General features: G+C 52.0%; 1 protein-coding gene across 5 annotated transcripts in view; it reads right to left on the reverse strand.

The window, feature by feature from the left end:
- FMNL2 (formin like 2) overlaps window positions 1–12,802 on the reverse strand; it is a 108,636-nt gene extending 95,834 nt beyond the window's left edge. For all 5 annotated transcript variants that reach the window (XM_042877924.1, XM_042877927.1, XM_042877925.1 and 2 more), the window contains exon 1: window positions 12,676–12,802. In XM_042877924.1, coding sequence (XP_042733858.1) covers window positions 12,676–12,792 — 117 coding nt within the window. In that variant the 5' untranslated portion in view covers window positions 12,793–12,802. The remainder of the gene's footprint in view (window positions 1–12,675) is intronic.
- Window positions 12,803–17,592: the final 4,790 nt, after the last annotated feature.

The raw sequence follows: 17,592 nt of genomic DNA on the forward strand, positions 1-17,592 counted from the left end.
GCTCCTCCTAGGTGTGCCAGATGAGGACAACAGATTGAGGTTTGCACCTACAGACACATCGCCACCAACCGCCCTCGCCAGCCTCGGCACAAAGACTTCTCACAAGTTGAGGCGTAGCCCCAGGCACGACCACAGAGCACAACTCTAAACCAAGTCCAAGCCCAGCCCTTGTACCCCCAAGATGCCTTTGTATCGCTCTTGGAGTGGGAGAGCCTTTAATGTCACTGAAACCAGGCCCCGTGAACGTAATGAAAAGCATCTTTCAGAAACATCAGCAGCATTCCAATTCAAGGCAATAACCACCAGATGTTACAAGCAAGCCTCACATTTCACCCAACAAAAGCCATCAGAGCAGGGGAATAACATTTGTTTCAGCTGATCTTGTTTACACACGGAGCAGTGGCACACACAGCCTACAAGTAATTAAAACAAAAAACAAAAAACAAAAAACCCCTCCTGAGCGCATCAAGGCACCTGTACAACACTGAGTGCCATCACAGCAACACAGCTGTGCTGCAAAGGACAGAATGACAGGACAGAATGACAGCAGCAAGGAGCACGGGCAGGGTGAGATGGGCACAGGGCAGCCCATGGTGCACTAGGTGGTGTCTGCAGGGCCCTGGTGGCACAGCATGCATGGCTCAGTGTGTCAGGGGGTGACGCGCCAGCAAGGATGCCACTCACTGAGCTGAGGCATTCCCACCTCCAGCTTTGCCCATCAGAAGGATGCCGCACTAAGTGCTGTCAAACAGCAGCACGGCAGGCAGGCCCTGCCCCCAGCTTCCCACCATCACCATCCACCAGACAGAAACACCACAGTTCAGCCTCCCACTAACACAAAAACTCCAAGCAGCGCTCGCTCACAGCATGTTGATGTTTCTCCAGCCACATTCCCTCCCACAAAGTCAGAAATGCCTGTAAGATAACCAGGGACAGAGAGCGCAGGCAGCTCCTAAGCTGAGCCGACAATGCCTGCCCATGGCAGAGCTGAGCCTGCAGTGCAGCCGGGCACCCTTGGCTTCTCTAAGGGGCACACGAGGTGTGTCAGCCTGCAGCACGGCTCCTCCCTGCCAAGCGAGACCACAGCACTGCACAGATCCACAAAAAAGGCTCAGCGCCTCAAAACCTAGCCTGTGTAGGCCAGCGCTCGCAGAAGTACTAAAATGCACTCAGAGGTCCCACCCAGACAGTAAGTAATGCCTGCAACCGCTGAATAATGCCTGCTTCTGAGGGCTGGCACAGTGTGCTCAGCGCCCGCAGGATGCCACGTAGCACAGCTCCTGCAGGAGCAGCAGACACAAAGGTCAGAAGATCTCCGCTGGAAGTCCCCGCGCTGTGCTGGCAGTTGCACAGCCATGCAGAAAGCCAACTGTACCCTGCGATGCATCACCAGCAGCACAGCCAGCAGCACAGGGAGCTGGTCCTGCCCCTCTGCTCTGTGCTGGTGAGGCCTCACCAGGAGCACTGCGTCCAGGTGTGGAGTCTTCAGGACAGGAAAGATGTGAACCTGCTGGAGAGCATCCAGAGGAGACCACTACGATGATCCAATGGAAGGAGCACCTCCCTACAAGCACAGGCTGAGAGCTGGAGCTGTGCAGCCTGGAGGAGAAGTCTTTGGGGAGACCTGAGAGCAGCCCTTCTGTATCTAAAGAGTCTGTAAGAAGGATGGGGAGACTTTTTAGCAGGGTCTGCTGTGATAGGACAAGAAGAAATGGTTTCAAACTAAAAGAGAGGAGATTTAGACTGGACTTAAGGAAAAACATTCTTTACAATAGGGACTGCAAGGCACTAGAACAGGTTTCCCAAAGCAGCAGTGGTGACCTGTGCCCAGAGACACTCAGGGTCAGGCTGGACCAGGCTCTGAGCACCTGATGGAGCTGCAGGTGCCCCTACACCAGATGGCCTTAAAAGCTCCCTTCCAACTCAAACCACTCTATGGTTCTATAGCAGTGAGAGCCATGCAAACACAGCACCTGCAAAGAACCAAAGTTTGCTGCCAGCTGCACAGGGACCTGCACAGACACATCCAAGGATGGAGCCTGGCCAGGGAGAGCCATCAGCCTCCCGAGCTGCTCTGTGCTATACTGCCCAAAGCCCTCAGTGCTGCAGCTATGTGATGCTGAGCAGCACTCAGGTCCCACCCCCGCTTCTGTAAGGAAAGGCAATGTGTCAAACCCAAAATTGGAAGCTCCTGGCATCTCCAGCAAGCAGCAGCACCTTGCAGCCAAACACAGGGATCGCTGAGAACCAGACAGCTTATACAGGCTTGTCCATGCTGCACAAGCTCACACCACACACTAAACAGGACGAGCACAGCCATATGCAAGGCCTCCATCGGTGTTCTGGCTACGCTGCTTTGCAGCTCAGCAGAAGGTTCCCTGCTTTGCACTGGTATCTGGGTGAGAAGAGCTCTTGCTGCAATGAACAGTGAGCGTTCCGTGCGGCTCAGCACAGCCTGCAGAGGGCTCCTTGTGAGACACCAGCATGCAGCCCTGGGGAGGGGAGTTTTCCCAGCACGTCATTCTGAAACTGACTGCTTCTGAAAACAAAGTAAATCCGCACCGGGACTTTCTGTGGTTCTCGGAGCTGGAGCACCCAGCAGCAACCTGCTGTAGCGCTTCACTGATTGCTGCCCAAGTGCATCGGGATAGTTCTCACATCACACACTAAACAGGAGATGATTTGCCTTTAGCAGAGATTTCTTATCAGAAATAAATGTTAGCAAACAAACAGAGCCGTGAGCTTTACCAAAAGCCCTTCTCCCTCACAGGTGTATCTTGCCTCTCTGAGCCCAATGTGAGAGGAACCTTCAGTCCATCTGTGCCTCCCAGAGGTCTGTGGGCATCTGAAATCCTCACCTAACTGAAAATACAGCTGCCAGCCCGTGACCTCTGCATCCCTGGGGCTGCAGGAGCAGTGTCTGCACATGAGAGCTGTGAGCTGCTCCTGCTGCCCCGCTCTGCAGCAGCAAGTCCACCCACATCACAGCCACCGAGCCAGAACTGCACTGCTGGGAAGGACCCAGCTGACATCAAGTCTTGCACAGCTTCATTTCTGGGTGTATTTCTGCTGCTCCTGCAGTGAGGTACCAGCACTGCCGGGAGCACCACTACCCTCACGTGGAAGGGAAGGCCAGCAGGCAGGTACCTCAGCATGCAACTTGACGTGTGCTGATCTTTCATTTTAATTAACACAAAGTTAACAACTCCGCATACTAAACTTCTCCCTCTCTCCTGCTGTTTGATCCAAGCCAGCTGAATCTCATCCTGAATGCAACCAGCACACAAAACATGCACATGGAAAAAAAGCCCTGAACGCTTACTCTAATGCCCAGGATTTGTCATATAAAAGGATATTTTCCAATTACAAAGAAAAGCATTTTCCCCTAGTGCTTTGTGCATATCATTCATCTGCTCCAATGCCTCTGCACTAAAGAAGAAATCGGTTGTTCTTCTCTGGACAGAAAACACAGAACCAATTCCCAAGCCGAGATGATTGCTCAGACCCTCACGACCGCCCTCCATCGCCCCTTCCCCAACGGGACCCAACACAGCTCTGCTGCTGCCTTTGCTTCCCGAAGAGAAACCACAGCAGCAGACAGCTCTGTGCAGGTCAGTGGAGCCTCTCCCACCTTCATTTGGACTCATGGGTCCAAAAAATGCAACATATGCCTGAGGTCATCAGAAAAACATGGTTCAGCACACATGCATACACACAGAGGGACAAAAAATAACATTTCACCTCCGGATACAACAGAAAACAAAGAACAGGAACAGAAGGTGAAAAGCAAACAAGACCAGAGGAGATGACAACATGAGATTTTTAAATACATCAAAGAGAAAAGATGCCTTAAAATGCCAGAAAATAAACTCAAATGCTGCTCTTCAACTTCTGTGTAACGGAGCGAGACAAATGAAAGACTTGAAAGGAAAGCTCATATGGATCTGCAAAGGTGACTTCAAAGAGCCAAATGCCAGCTGCCAGGCCCCACGTTGCCACGCGAGCTGCAGGCACAGCAGGCTTCCCAATGTGTCAAACACATGTCCCGGGGGCTGCAGCTTGGCCGTTTTCCTTCCCTGGTGGTTACAGCAAGTCGGGAGACAGTCATTCCCTTCTGCTGCTCCATTTTTTGGGGGTGTCCCAGCAATCCAAGAGTCCTTTTCAAAGGATAACCACGATAACTCACTCCTTGTCTTCCTGCTGCAGCTCACCAAGGCTTGCAAGAGATTCACAGGTGAAAACTGCTGTCAACAAAAGCTCTTGTTTGATTTACCAAAAAGAACACTGTACATTTACCACATTTAGATGTCCATTTTGTCACCAATAAGAGAACAGGGAATTGCATTGGAGCTCTGAAATGGAGCAGAACAGTGATTTCAGAGACACACTGCCACTTGAGGAGGCACTGGAAGAGGAGCAGCAGATGTGACAACTCCTGGGCTACTTCAAGGAGCTGAATTTTGAGACGATTACAACAATTCCTGAGAGTTATCTGTCACAGAATCACAGCACCAAACTCCTCCATAGCATATCTTTATAATTATCACAAAGCAACATCGACTTTATTCTGCATACCTTGAGTATTGGAAGCAACACCTTATGCAAGTGCAATGAATGATCTCTGCACTCCCTTCCAACCCAACCACTCCGTGCCTCTATGATCCTTGCAGTCCCTTCCAAGCCAGCTATTCTGCAGTTCTATGGTCTTTAAGGTCTCTTCCAACCTATTCCATCCTATGATAAGCCTCCAAGGCAATGCCCTTTGTAGGGGTGGCAGCCAGCCAACCCCACTACCCTAAGAATTGTGACAGTGTGGGCATTACCTGCTCAGGGCCCACCTCTCCCAAGAAGGCTGATGCTGCTCCAGGTGGATCCTGGCCCCCAGCACACGTTCCATTCTGGGGCCAGGCATCACATGAGCCCACAGATAAGGGAACTCCTTTACACAATTTGCACCCACAACGTTAGGCTTGTTATTATTTTAGGTGATTTTTAAGATCCCTTCCAACCTAAGCCAATCTACGATTCTCCGTCTGAGGGAAGGAAAACACTCCAGCCATGTAACACATGTGCAGCCATGCAGAGGGTCTCATACACCACATCAAAGCTCTTACTCAGCCACGCTTTAAGTTAAATATTTGTGATAGTTAATTTATTTGATCTTCTGTACTTGTGAGGCTCCCAGGGCTGGGCAGAGCCCTCTGAAGCACACCCAAACACAGAGAGCTATTGGGAAGGTCTGTCAGAGAACCACTGCACACCAGCTCCGCTGAATGAGCTCCATCATTTCCAAGACCCTTGGTACTGCACAGCTCTGCCTCCTGTGAGAGCAGCTCGCAGAGCATCAGATGGGTGAGCAACCAGAAAGTCTGCAACAAATGTTTTGCTTCTTCATTTCAATTACTGGCTTCTGAAAACCTCCAGAAACTCTGCCAGTTTGTGCAACCCTCTATTCTTTGCTTTTGGCCTCAACTGTGCAGTCATTTTGGAGGCAAACAAGTAACAGATGTACAATCTATACTCTCCCCAAGTCCTTTTATAGTAAAATGACTTCTGGCCAGATAATGTGTATTAAAAAAAAGAAGAAGAAAACAACAACACTAATTTCTGTATTTTAAGATATCTCCCACGACACCCAAATACACCCTAAAAAGACCGAGGCCTCTTCACTGCCTCCCATAGGTCTCTGCAAACTCCAACTGGGAGCAGTTTCTGGCCTGAGGCTCCTCACGTGGGAGCTTTCTCCAGGGCACAGAACAGGCTGTGCTGACCCTCATCACCTCTGCCATAGTCCGTGCACATAGGCTGGAGCATCCTCCTACGTTCACTTCCAAGAAAAGCAGGAAGGCACTGCAGAAGTGAAACCAGCACTCGTTTGCTGGGAAGAAACGGGAGCATGAAGGGCACCTCTCACAGTCCTTCCTTCTACCTGAGCAACAGAGCAGGCTGCACTCCTGGCACGCTCTGCACCTCTCTCCTGCCTGACTCCCCGCGTGCGTCCAGAGAGAAGTGCAGGGTGCTGACAGCGCACCCATGTGCAGGACAGCAATGTATGACAGCACCATCTCATACATTCCACTCTGTGATGGAATCACCAAGGTTGGAACGGATCATCGGGTCCAGCGCCCAACCCGCTGCCTGCACACCGCTACGCCACGTCCCTGCAGGACTGCATGCTGCTGGTGCTATGGGATGAATCCCACCCCAGCCAGCCAGCCCTGCTCGCTCAGAGGTGCCCCCTGTCCCCAGCACGGCCGGGCACGCTCCCAGCTCACGTCCCGGCACACAGAGTCGCTCTCAAGAGCTGCAAGGCACAGCCCTGGAGGTCCACGCCTCGCACAGCGCTCATCTGAAGACCATTCATTTCCAACACAATATGACTATTGTGCTGCTTTGTGAATATCCTCCCCAAATATATGTTTAAAGATGCACAGTTACAGAAGACAAGCACTTGTTTTGTTACAAGGGATCCCATGGTAGATTGAAAACCAACATGTCTCTAATTTCTACAGTATGTTCGTTACAACACAGCACAGGCAAGTTCACAGAATCAAGTTATACATTATCCGAGTCGTTATGCAATGAAACACTTGAGAAAGGCAAAAAGACTATTTTAGGAAGAGATAGCGTCTGGGACAAATTAATGCTTGCATTTTCAAACATATCCACACATTATGCTGTGCATCTAGAGTTTTAAAACTAAGAAGAGAATGCTCAAGGTCAGAACAAGCAGTGCAAGGGAAACCACAGAACCATTCAGGCTGGAGAAGCCCTCTCTGATCCCCACATCCCTCAGTGCCACATCCCCACAGCTCTGGGACACCCCCAGGGATGGTGCCCCCCACCCCCTGGCAGCTGTGCCACAGCCTGACTGCTCTCTGGAGAAGGAATTGTTCCTCAAACCCATCCCCACACTCCCATGACACAACTTTTATGGGCATTACGTCTCACCGCAGTCAGCGCAGGTCAGCACACCTTGCAGCAGCCTGAGGCTGAGGCAGAACATCTGTCAGGGCACGGCAGTGTGACCAAGAGTTCAGCCCTTCAGCTGCACCTGATGAAATCACAAGAAGCCCAAGAGCCAAAACGTTCCTCATTTCATCACAGTGATCCTTCAGAACGGAAATTGGCAGGGTATGCTATGTGGAAACCATATTTTCCAAACAACATCAGCTGAAGTTGGCTTTACCTGGCTAGCAGGCTGAGGCCTTCAGCTCTGGTGATGCAGGAGCTCTGAGGTGCTCAAGGTTTGCGCCAGACTTTTTTCTAACACAATTATAAATCAAATTAAGTGAGTCGATGTCACTTATTTCCCCATACCAAATTCCCAGACGGACTCTTCCAAACAAACAAAAAAGAAAACAAACAATAATTCAACTCAGTCTGAAATGCAGCTCCACACTACTGGCTGCAGAAACCTTCCAACCAGCTACCGCCACCACTTTGCAATCTCTGCTGGGAAGCACGTTTCAAAGCCCTCCCTTGGAAAAGAGAGCGTGCACTTCTGCCTCTCAGTTCTGAGGCTTTCTGTGCAGCTACCAGTGAAAACTCCTCTGTCAGGGTGTTGCATTTTTCTTAGCAGTGCCAAACGCTCCCTCTCCACGTGCCGGGCCCACCAACAGGCCTGCTTGGCCACGTGCACTCACAGCGACGAGGCCGAATGCTGCAGCAGCCCTGCCTGTGGCACCACACGGCTCTGGCAGCACAGCCCGGAGGGGACCGACAAATGCAAGCCCTGCTCTCGCTATTTTCTTCATGGTCTCCCGCATCAGAAAGCATTTGGAGCCTGATCATAATGCGCTTCATTCAAACGCGTGAGACAGCCCAGATGCTTAAAAATAAACTGGTGCTGGAGAGTGTTGCTGAATTAGCATGTTTTGCATAATTGATTTCATTGTGCTGTGGAGAGCTCTCCAGTCGGCGCTTCGTACAAGGTCAGGGTGCAGCTCCTGCACGTGCTGCAGGCAGAGCTCAGCTCCAGCGCACACAGCCCAGCAGAACCCAGCCCACTGGAAGGCCGCTCTTTGGGAAGAGACAAGCAGAACACAGGACTTAGCACTTGTTAAATGCTTCTAAATGTGCAGCTTCTGCTATTTAGGAATGGTGTTTAGGAGCAGCCCTTCAGCAACTTGACTTAAAAGCAGCTTAAAGAGAAGCCAAGCTGAGGACACCACTGTGCCCCACGGGACACGGCCAGCCCTGCTCCCAGGGCACCGCTCCCAAGCAGCAGAGGGAAAGCAAAACTGGGAACTCACGGGGATTTCCTATTTCTGAAAAGGAGAGGTAGAACAGATTCATTTTCACTTTTCTGTTACAGAGTTGGAAGGAACAATGCTGAGAAACGAGCAGAAATCCTGACTGCTCCTGATTAAGAATGTATTTGGAGGAAACGTGAAGAGCTGGCACTAGATCTCCTATTCAGTAACGCTTCAAAAACCAAACAAGCGATCAGAAAGTGAATGTCAAAGCTCGGTTTCACTGTAATGGGAAAACCAGGAATTGCTGCACGTCAGTCACACCCCTGCAGTCAGAGCTGCTGGCTGACAACACCTTCACCCACCTTCTGAGCAGCCTGGGAAGAACACTGCTCTATGGAGCTGGGGCTGGGCTCAAGGCAGCGAGCAGCTCTGCCTGGAGGCACCTGTCACAGCAAGGAGCACCCGAACCAAAGCATCTTTTGGAAGGAAACACAACATCGTGATGGCATAAAAAGGATCAGGAGAGGCTCTCCCCCACCATTAGCTAATTGCACAGAGCCAGGGGGCAGGTTTCCATGCCCAGCACCCCAGGCACCCTGCAGGACCCCCCAGCACACCACTGCCCCCAGCACACTGCAGTCACAGGGCAGTGACACACGCAGTCTGACAGAATGAGTTCATACCTCTGTCACAGAGGCCTGACAAATTAAGGCGATTATTTTTATGTGGAAGTACAGCACACTGGAAAATACATACATATGCATCCTTTTAGCCATTTTTGAAGTCTTCCACATTCCAACACTGAAGTTTCAGCAAGGCGAATCTCCTGCTGTTAGCTGAGTACCCACTGACCACCCTTGTGTCTCAGGCACCCAGAGATCTGCAAATATTCTACTGCAATTTCTGGGCAGAAAGACTCACAAATGTCATTTACTCACACGCCAGCCTGATAGATGTTTTACCATGAAGTGACAGTTCACCCTGTGAATGTAAGCCATCAGAAATATCTGGTTTTAGGAAATGTGATTTATTAGCCTGCTTCTTCCAAAAAAAGCGTCACTGCTCAAATCACTCAAATGAGACCCTGAGGAAAGAGGCAGAAATCAGCCAGTGAGGCCTGAGCAAGAAAACACAACAGGTCCTTACAATACCTAAATTTTAGGAATCTGTTTTCCCAACGCTGTTCCTAAGGCTAACCTAGCACCCCTCAGTCTCCACAGTATCGCTTTCTGAACCCCATAAACCCAGCACGAACTTTGCCTGATACAAGAGCAGGTGACTGACACCCACGTGAGCCCTGCCACGCTGAGGAACCGCAGCGCAGAACCCAGCGCCCCAGCAATGCCAGCGCCCAGACATCTCCTGCAACAGTGTCACACTCCTTAATGGTTTGCAGATGCTAAACTGTCCATACTATAACACAATGCATAATATAGCTGATAGAGGATTAGGGAAAAGAATGGAGAGCAGCTGGGAAACATTACGGACTTTTCACACCGAGCTTTCAAATTCTTTAGCAATAGACACTATGAAACTCTTGCCTGGATTGGAAAAGGACGCTCAGACGCACCTCCCTGCAGAAGGAACCTGAGCCAGCACAAAGAAACTCCCAGCAGCAGAGCTGACACGCTGCCCTCAGGTAGGAGCAGCCCCTCAGCCAGGAGCAGGGCTGGGAGCAGGAAAGCAGAACCCCCTGCACCGTGCAGCCCTGCAGGCACATCGCTCTGTTCTCCAGCACCGGGCACAGAAACCCCCTTTGTAGAGCGGAGCACCGCTTGGTAGGGATAAGAGGATATTTCCTGTTAACCTCACTGCAGATATGTAATCCAGCAGTCAAATTATGTCAATCACAGCTCATTAGGCAACAATTCACCCTGCCAACTTTGTCCTGGCTGCTTCCTCTGAACCATGTGTCATTTGCAAACATGTGAAGCCGCTACCGGCTCAAGGCAGACCACCCTGCTGTGGGAGCTGCTGGCTCCTGCACCCCCAAGCTCTCCCAGGTACCGGTGCCATCAAGTCTACGTGCACACACTGCACAACGCCTTCCTATTCAGTATATCAGGGCTGCTTACTACAATTACTGATTTATGCACACTTGCCTGCGTGTCCATAGCAGAAAACCAGAAAAATCCAACACAGATGAAGAGGGACAGTGCCAAGAACAGACACCAGGAGGTGGTGCTAGTGCTGCTGGACTGTCCTGCACCCCTCGCTGGGACCTGAGAACGCACTGGAGGAAGGCTGGAACCACAGTGCCACCATACTGGACCTTACCCTGTTGCACGGGCTTGAAACCAACGGGTTGTCTCATGTTCTAACAAAAGGGAAGAACTCCTGTCAGTTGGATGGGATGGAAAAAATGACACTTAGCTCACAGAGAGAAACCTGGATCTCCCTCAGATTATCCTCCACGTTTTTCTTTTAAGTGGGTCCCATCATATGCACTGTATTCTTGAAACACAGCAGGAGATGACACCTGGTCCTCAAGCCGAAAAAAGTAAAACCTCATTGCCCCAGGGAATCCAGGGAAGCAGGTTTACTTCATCAGGCAACACAATCCCAGGGAAAATCCTCATGTCGCTCACTGCAGGGACAGGAAGCACAAGGCAGCCAGAGCTGGCACTGACATCCCTCACCCATGTGCTGCACACACGCTCAGCCCATCCTCAGTAATGCCAACAGCACCATTACATGCGAAGGAGCCCATCAGCACCAATAGATTTGGAAGCTTTACTGAAAAAGCAGCAACCTGGAGCACTTCTCCATCACCTCCTGCGACATTTGCACCTCAGACCTCAAAGCGTGAGGCCAACAAGGAGGCAACGAGATGACCGTGTGTGCTGGAGGTGGGCAAACTCTTCACCAGAGACCTTCCTCCAAAGGATGGCTGCTAAGAGCTTAGCAGAGACCAAATCCAGACACTGTGCTGCTGAGCTGCTGGCTGCACAGACCACAGAGGGATGCAGAAGGTCAGGGCAGCATGCTCCACGTGGAACAAGTAAGATAATGGCTAAGGTCACAGCATTTATGGTAGGAATATTGCCATTCTGCACCCTTTTAATGGTGTGTGTGTGGTTCTGAGGGCTACGGATCATCACGCTGGTTTTGCAGAAGAATGAAATTTCCCAGTGCTTTGGTAAGGCAGCGCGGGAAGAACCTTTCCTGCATGGCCCCACTGTTTATACACAAATGGAGCACGCAGCTGCAACATCACTAAGCTGCACGTCCGTTAGAGTCAAACACGGTCTTCAGAGTGCCATTAGCAGGAAGAAAATCACTGCTGTCAGCAAAGCCCTTCGGGATGTCGGCGGTGTGCAAGGCATGGCTGTGCCACGCTGACTTCCCAAAGCAGTGTTGAGGTGAGATGTAGTCCTGCAAACTTCAGCCTTCCTGCCTCCACACTCGGCACTCTCGCTGCAGAACATACTCATTTATGGTTTCCTCCAACTGCCATTCCTTTCCCATTTATCTCTGCTTTCCTACAGCTTGCCCAGCGCTGGGTTTAACCAGAGGCAAAGCGCTCTGAGCTGCAGAGAAAACCAACTAATCACAGCCTCGGAGTCTGCTCCTCCATAAACCTTCCCCAAATGACGTCTCCACATTTAACCAAGCCAGACACTCAGTCCCAACTCAAAACCACCGCTTTTCTCTGCACACACAGACCTAGCCAGCTCCTTTTGGTAAGCAGGATGACCCGAGCCTCCAACACATCCCAGCGGCACAACCACCGTCGCTCTCCCCGACGAAGCACGATGAGATCAGGCTTTTTCCAGCACACTAATAATCATAACATCTCACTCGCCATTTGGCTCACCAGTGGGGGTTCCCGGCTGAATAGGCTTATTCTTTTCTTAGACACGATAATCTAATTGGGTCTAACCGACAATAATCCCGAACGCGGCCGCGCGGTCCCCACCGGGGCGCTCAGCAGAGCGGGGATGCCGGCGGGGGCCGCAGCCCGGGGAGCCGGGCTCCTCGCAGCTCCGCTTCTGCGTTTCGCATCGTTCCGAAGAGTTCCACCGAGGAGTTACGCATTGCCGCAACCCAGCGGCACTACCTATCGAGCGCCCGAACGCACTCAGCGACTTCTGCTGCCGGACGCAGCTCTGCCCTTCCCCGGGAGCGGCCGGAGGAGCGCCGTTCCGGCCGCCCAGCCCTTTGTGCTCCCCAGGTGAAGGGAAAGAGGCGGCGAGAGCCGAAGTCCCCAAGCCACCCGCAGGTGTCCGCCCCCGGCAGCGCTCCCCGCGAGCGGCGCGGCTCCGGGAGCCGCCAGACAAAGCCCCGCGGCCGCTGCCCGCTCCGCCCCGCCGACCCGAGCCCACCTGCGGCCGCGGCGCGTCTCGGGGCGGCCCCGCCCGCAACTTTTCCCGTTTCCAGCCGTTTCCACGCCGCCCCGCAGCCCCTCGCGCCGCCGCGGAGGCCGCCGGCCGGCCCGCCCGCCCCGCGCCCCACAGACAATGGGGCCGGCACTCACCAGCACGACGGCGAAGCGCTCCTCCAGCTCCCCGGGCTCGGGCATGGGCAGCTTGAGGGGCACGCCGTGCGCCCTGAACTCCGTCTGCTGCGAGTCCACGCTCCCCGCGTTCCCCATGGCGGCGGCGGCGGCCCCTCCGCGCTGCTGCGCGCCCCGCGCTCGCCCTCTAGCACGCCGCGCCGCCGCCCGTCATGGCTCGCCGCCCTCGCCCTCCCCCCGGGGCGGGCTCGCTCCGGCTCCGGCTCCGGCTCGGCGGCGGCTCCCCCGCATGCCGCCGCGCGGCCCGCACAAAGCCCGCTCCGCCCTCCCGGCCCGCGGCGCGCTGGGACTCGTAGTCCCGCCGCCGGCCTGTGGGAGAGAGGGATGGGAGGGAGGGGGCGCGGGGCGGGGGCCGGGGCCGGGCGGCTCAGCCTCCATCTTGCCGCGAACTCGGAGGTTCCCTCCCGTCGGGGCTGCGACGTGATGGCCGAGGGCGCTCCGAGAGTCCTCCCGGCGGCTCCGCTTTGTGCGTTCAAAGTCGGCACTACAAACTGATAAATCCCGCAGAGCTGAGCGCGAGGCTGCCGAAGCACGGCCGGGCCGTCTCACCCTGCGGGTCGCCCTTCTCCCCGCGCACCGAAGGCGCTCTCTCAGATGCTCCTGTCCGACTTTTCCACTTTTCCTGCCATCGCTGTCCCCACACGAGCGCTGTGAGAAGGCCAAAGTCAAGCCCCGTCGCTCAGAGCTGGGCTGCTCACCGCTCTGCACCCCACCGTGTGAGCCCATGGGTTCTTTAGTGAGAACTATCGGTGATGGGTGGGTGGTTGGACTGGATGATCTTGTAGGTCTTTTCCAACCTTGGTGTTTCTGTGATTCTGCGACTCAGCCGAGGATGGCATCCACTCACATGGTGCCAACACTGCTGTAGCTCTCCATCAAAGCCCTAACTCTGTCCCTTCACTGCAGCTCTGCATCCCTCTGATTTAGTGTTCCATCATCCATCCAAAGAGAATCAGTTGCCACTGAGCTTCACCCCCACGAGGGCAGGCTTCCTGCAGTGCTCCCACTTCAGCATTAGGACGGGTTTGCACGTGCTCACTTTGGCACACAGCTTGAGGTTACAAGTAACACCACAAGCACCACTAAAGGCACACAGCGCTGTGCGTGGAGCTCTGTGTTTTGCTGCCGCCTGGTTTGAGCAGTTCAGTGCACGTCAGGAACCTGTGACATGGGGACTTAGCAGCACGGCTAGCTGGCAGGCAGCAGTGAGTGTGCTGCACGCAGCAGGTGAGCTCAGCCATATCCATCCATTGCTGCAGGAGACTTTGTGGCATCACCCGGTAGGAGATCCCAGCAATCCGTATGGAGATTCATTCTGGGGAAAGAACAGCAAGAGGAGATGCATTATTACTCAGGAGCAGGAAAGAGTGGTATGGTTGGAAGCGCTCCTGTCCAATGGACAAGAATTTCATAAGACTGCTTTGCTAAAAGCCTAAAATGCTAACAATAACCTTAACAGACCACATTTTAAAACCAGAAATGGCTTTTAGGATCTAATACAGCACTGCTGTTGATAGTGAAGGAATAACACAGACTTATCAAAAACTACCAAAGGTCTTTCTTTCAAAGATGAGTAGTCTGTTCAGCATTAGGACTGTAACCCAGCGTTGGAGGCCTGCAGGTATGAGTTGGGGGCGATGGGGCCAGCCTGGCCACGGGCACTCACTGTGCCACTGCAGAGCACGACCTCAACAGGCTTTGCTTTCCAAACAGAGAGAAAATCATCACAGCATTTGTACATCCCTTGGGATGAAGGAAGGCACTGGGGCCCGGGAGCCGCTGCTGGCCACGCATACCTGGGGAAGGCGAGGATAACTGCAGGTCAGACCGGATCCCTTGGCTTATGCTAAGGCTGGAAGCTGAGAGCTGTCCTTCAGCTCAAAATCATGCTGTAAGGCATATTCAGTTCAAAACCAGACTTGCAAAATTTTTAATGAAACTTAACCATGCATACATGCTGACTGCTTAACATAAACAGAACACAAAGGGAGGGAATCCTTTTAAGAGAACAAAATGATTTTTGAACAATTTGTTGTAGTCTGTAGGTAGGATGTCAATGTTTGCAAGCGTGAAAATTAGCACGGCAGCATTGCTGAATTGAAGGCTATTTAGCTGGCTCGTGCATAAGCTAAAGAAATTATTCTGGGATAAAAATTAACAGGACCTGAGTTTTTGCAATAATTTATTTAATAACCAGCTACACCGTGCACAGTTCACAGCGTCCATCCCAGGCATGCAGGGTGCTCTCACTGGGTGATGTCACTGTCTGGGCCGGGGCTGATGGCTGCAGCAGCCTGGTGAGGGCTCCGTGCCATGATCACATGTGGAATTTGGCTGCACGGTGAGACAAATACTTCTCAGCCTGCAGCAGAGCAGTACTCTATCACCAACATCTCCGTGTTACAACAAAGCTGGAAATTTGGGTTCAAGTCTTGCTTACGTTTCTCTGAATTGGTGTCTATCTATCTATGGGAGAAATTCTGAAGGGAAGAAAGAAGTCATTTTGTGAAGCTTCAGTGCTCAGCATTTCCAGATAGATCCTCGGCTGACACTTCTGTGGAGTTCTGGACAATTTGATTGAATGTTGTTGAAGCTGGAGGGTCAGTGTCAGCTTTTAATAAATAGCTAGGAACCAGCTCAGCAGTGGCAAAGGTGGTGTTCATTCCTAATAAAGATGTAGTGCAGCCATAAACTCCCCTCTGAGCTGAGCGGTGTACGCTTAAGAAGAGATTATTGATGGCAGCACAATAACAGCTGACCTTGCCTGGGAGATTACAGAGGACTTCTTCTGAAATGCATGCCAAAAAAAAACAAAACAGGCTGCATTCTGAAAATAGTCTTCTTGAGGAAAATCAGCTTCTGTGGTTGTATTCTGATGAAGGGAAATCAGGAACTTGGCAGATAATCTTTATCTTGGTGCACATCGGCTGTTTGGAGGAGGTTTCGCTGAGGTTTGCCATGCTTTACCCGGGACGACATATCTACTGATACGCCTTGTATCTACAGCAATTTCCTACACGTACCAGAAACCTGCCTTATCTGGCCTCAACAGATTGTAGAAATAAGTTGTAAAATCATGGCCAGGCCTGTCAGCCTTAACAGTACTGCAGGTTGTCTTAGAACAGAGTGTGTTTGGCTTGGAAATTAATTCAATGCGAATCTGAAAACAACGCAGAACCTGAAAAGTTTGCAGTCACTCTGCAGGGCCGTACTGCTCATCACACTGCCATCTCTCCTAGAAGCATTTGTACACTGGCTTCAGTCTGCCTGTCTGCTAACAGCTCCCTCTATGCCAGTATCCACCTCCTCCTTGCACAGCTTCTACATCTTGTGCTGAGATCTGAGCTTGTGATTACAGATGCAGATGAGTCCTGGTTATTAGGTCTGTATCTCATTAGCCCACTGATTTCTCTTTGTTTAACTTTGAATCTGATTTACTTGCAGCATCTACGCTCTGCTGTAACCAAGTGTGCTGACGTCCTTGGACTCAGTTCCAACACTAGTTTGAGTAGATCAGTGGCTTGCAGAAGCCATGCCGTGACATCGACAGCACTTGCCTGTGCTCAGAACCATCTCTCAAGGCACTGAATCCCACATCCCGTGAAACATGTGCCCGCCCAGCCCGTGACCATCGCCAGCAGCATGGGGGGTGCAGACCAGGAGGGGCCAGCTGGGTGCCCCTTTCTCAGCACCGAGATGCATTATGGAGATGCAAAGAAGGCAGCATAGGAGATGTGGCACAGTGATTTTGTAGCTTTCCTCCAAATGTTGGTTTGCTCCTTAGAAATATTCAGGCTCAGACCCAGTGCACAGCTGTAGGGCAGCAGAGCCATCTGAGACACAGCGGGGAGAGCTCTCTCTAGAGTTCACAGAGTGTAATTTTCAGAGCAAATCTGAACACGGATGTGAGCTTGGTGGAAAAAGTGCAGTAATGGCAAAAAGATCTATTTGTGCAGTGCTGGTTTACTGACCTGGATTTCTGCAGGTGAGACAGCGCTGGTTCAGCAAAACCACAGCTGTGTGCCTGCACCTAGGGCTGCCCAGCACTGTGGGCTGTGGAGATCCAGCCCAGGCACTTTCATCAAATCTCCTATTTTTCTGCTTTCCAGGACAGCCGGTCTGAGCAATCAGCCCACAGTGTGAAGGAAAATTCAGCTTCAGAAAACAGCATGAGCATTTGTTCTGTGGGATGGAGTGCAGAGCATCTGCACCAAACACAGATTTGTACTAGCAGAGCACAGGAGCTCAGTGCCAGTCTCAATGAATCCCTCTTGCGAGCAAAAGCCTCGTGGAGTTGTTTGGGGTGCAATGTGCCCTGGCTGGGAGTTCTCCATTACTGATGGTTACAGACAAAATGCAACTTCTGAATGACCAGAAAGGTGAAGAATTTTAAATGCTTGTGAAAATGAGATAATGGAGCAGAAAATAATAGGAGGGGATGAGTCAATATTTAATAGTGCTCATATCTGAACGTAAAACAGCACTTTCTGCGTGCACATGGGCAAAGGCCAGGCTAGATGCATGTCTGTGTACCCATCTGTCAGCTTCAAACCGGCCGCAAACACTGCGTTCTATCAAAGAAGTGTCAGAGGCAGTTTTAAGGCAGGGACATCTTTTAGCCTCGGTGAATTGTTTTTATTAATTGCAAAAATATTCTCCTCTCCCTTCTCTCCCAGTGCGCCTGGTAGCGCGTGGGCCCCAGAGCTGCCCCACAGCCCCAGTGTGGGACAAAGCCGTCCTTGTGCCGGGACGGGAGCACGGCTCAGGGCGCTTCCACGCAGCGCTTGGGTGCGAGTGCCACACAAGTTTCCATTGTTTTGCTCTCTACAAAGAACTCCCCAGGACTGTTAGCAATAGGAATAAAATTAGTTCAATTTT

Source organism: Lagopus leucura, unplaced genomic scaffold (assembly GCF_019238085.1).
Source record: "Lagopus leucura isolate 7727_CA_CO unplaced genomic scaffold, USGS_WTPT01 Super-Scaffold_100019, whole genome shotgun sequence".
Classification (NCBI taxonomy): Eukaryota; Metazoa; Chordata; class Aves; order Galliformes; family Phasianidae; genus Lagopus; species Lagopus leucura.